Source organism: Rhinolophus hipposideros, assembly GCF_964194185.1.
Source record: "Rhinolophus hipposideros genome assembly, chromosome: 11".
Lineage (NCBI taxonomy): Eukaryota > Metazoa > Chordata > Mammalia > Chiroptera > Rhinolophidae > Rhinolophus > Rhinolophus hipposideros.
This window is the reverse complement of record NC_138057.1, coordinates 48,425,833-48,427,784: the sequence shown is the minus strand read 5'-3', so window position 1 is coordinate 48,427,784 and position 1,952 is coordinate 48,425,833. Positions and strand designations below refer to the sequence as shown.

Here is a 1,952-nt window from a genome sequence, read left to right as displayed (position 1 = left end):
TAAAGCTTCTAAAATTCTTGCCTTTACAAAAGAATTGAACAATATTGGAGATATGGGAATCGCGGAGAAGACTTGGGATATATTTATCGTAGATTGGACTCTCCTCTTTGTTCTGTTTTCTGCAGATCGGTCTTCAATTTCTTTGTGACCCATTCTGGCTTGTTCCTTGGGCTCCTCTTTCCTTTTTTTTTTTTTTTTTCATTCAGAACATTTTTAATAATGAACATTAAAAAAAAGTATTCTTACAAATTCTTCTGCAATCCAAATATACAATAGCTTGGAAAACAACGTTTAGAAAACAAAAGCCAATGTAAAAAGACAGATTAAAACAACTAGAACAGTACAGGTTTTATATGGCTCTGATTTTACAGTTTTCTTACTGCATCATCAATGTCAGAAATCTGTTCCTTCAGCTGGCTCCACTGCTCAGGATTTAAAGAAATACCTTTTCTTCCTGGTTTCATTTCACCTTCTGGATCCATCCAATATTCTCTAATGTCAATTAGGACTTTCCCTTTAAAGTCTCGAACGCTGACGTACCTCATCTTTCCAATCTGAAACATGTTATCGTCTCTGCTGCTGCTACTCTGCTTAGAAGATGCCAGGGCTCTTGAAGTTTCACCAGTTTTTTGCTTCTTTACAGGTTTTTCTGGAGTAACTTGCTTTTTCCTCTTTAACTTTTTGTCAACTTCACTGTCAGAATCACTGCCAGAAGAGCTTGAAGAAACAAGTTCCTTTGATTTAGGCATTGCTCCGCTCCTGCAGTCTAACAATCTAGTGCTCGCTCGCTCGCGACTCTCCTCTTTCCTTTTTATTTGTTTGCACTTTGAAGATTGATTCTTCCTTGTTGAGTTTTTGTGGCTTAGTTTCAATGTTTGCAAAAACACTTTGGCGAACTATTTTGCTAATCCCATGGGATTTCTTTAGTGCCTCTTTGACCCACTCTGGCCTGTTCCCTTGCTCTTGGGCATTTTGGTGGTGCTTGTGGTGGAGAGGATGGGCAACTGGCTGCTGCACTACTGAGATCTGCACCATCAGTTTTCATGTCATAGTTATATCTTACTTTATTTACCAATCCTGTACAGATGGAACACTCCAACCCTTTCTAATTTTTCACTATTCATAAAAGTAAAGACCATAATTCGTGTGTTCAGAAAACTATGCTTTTTGTATAACTATTTCTTTGGAATAAATTCCTGAAAGACGGGCTATTAAGTCAAATGTTATGCACATCTTATGGATTTTCTGTGTACTGCCAAACCACTTTAAAAAAGCTATACAGACTGACACCCACTGATGGTATATGCAAATGTGTAAATTCCTAAATCATTGAGAATGCTTTTCATTTAAATCTCTTTTAGTGATAAAAGAAAATTATATCTTATTGTAAGAATATTTTTCTTGGCCATTTGTGACCTGTTCATGCTCATTTCTTTAATTTTAGTTACTTTGTTGATTAAAATTCTTATTTTATTGATTAAAATTCTTATTTATTGAAAAACTTCTAATTTATCAACTTTTTTCTCTTTAATATATTGTAAATTTACTTTAGCTCATTATTTACCTTTTTACTTTCTTACTTTTTCATAGTTTTTATTTTTTATTTTGCCATGCAGAAATAAATACTAAATTTTTATGAATTCAATCTATTGAGATTTTCATAGATGGCTTTGGGATTTCAGTCTATGCTTCTGAGGCCTTCTTCACTACAAGATAATTTAAGTATTTTATTATTCTATTTATTTTTATTATTTCAATTAAAAAATCCATAATTACATGACTAAATTTATTGGAATTTCTTTCCAATAGATATTATTTGGGGCATAATTGTCATTTTTATAATATAAAAGCTTCTAATCTGGACTGCAGTATATTTTTTGTGCTTTTCAGGTACCTCAGTAAAGGTTTATAATTTTTTCATATAAATCCTGCACTTTGTCTGTTGATTTTAC

At 32.8% G+C, this 1,952-nt stretch overlaps 1 protein-coding gene across 1 annotated transcript; it reads right to left on the bottom strand.

Annotated features, from left to right (window-relative positions):
• Nucleotides 1-203: 203 nt before the first annotated feature.
• LOC308504851 (activated RNA polymerase II transcriptional coactivator p15) lies at nucleotides 204-792 on the bottom strand. The gene has a single exon (XM_081066230.1). It carries the CDS (start codon nucleotides 747-749, stop codon nucleotides 366-368), a length of 384 nt encoding a protein of 127 aa, XP_080922356.1. The 5' UTR covers nucleotides 750-792; the 3' UTR covers nucleotides 204-365.
• Nucleotides 793-1,952: the final 1,160 nt, after the last annotated feature.

Coding starts and splice junctions, on each gene's coding strand:
- LOC308504851 (XM_081066230.1), bottom strand. CDS start 749: ATGCCTAAATCAAAGGAACTTGTTTCTTCAAGCTCTTCTGGCAGTGAT.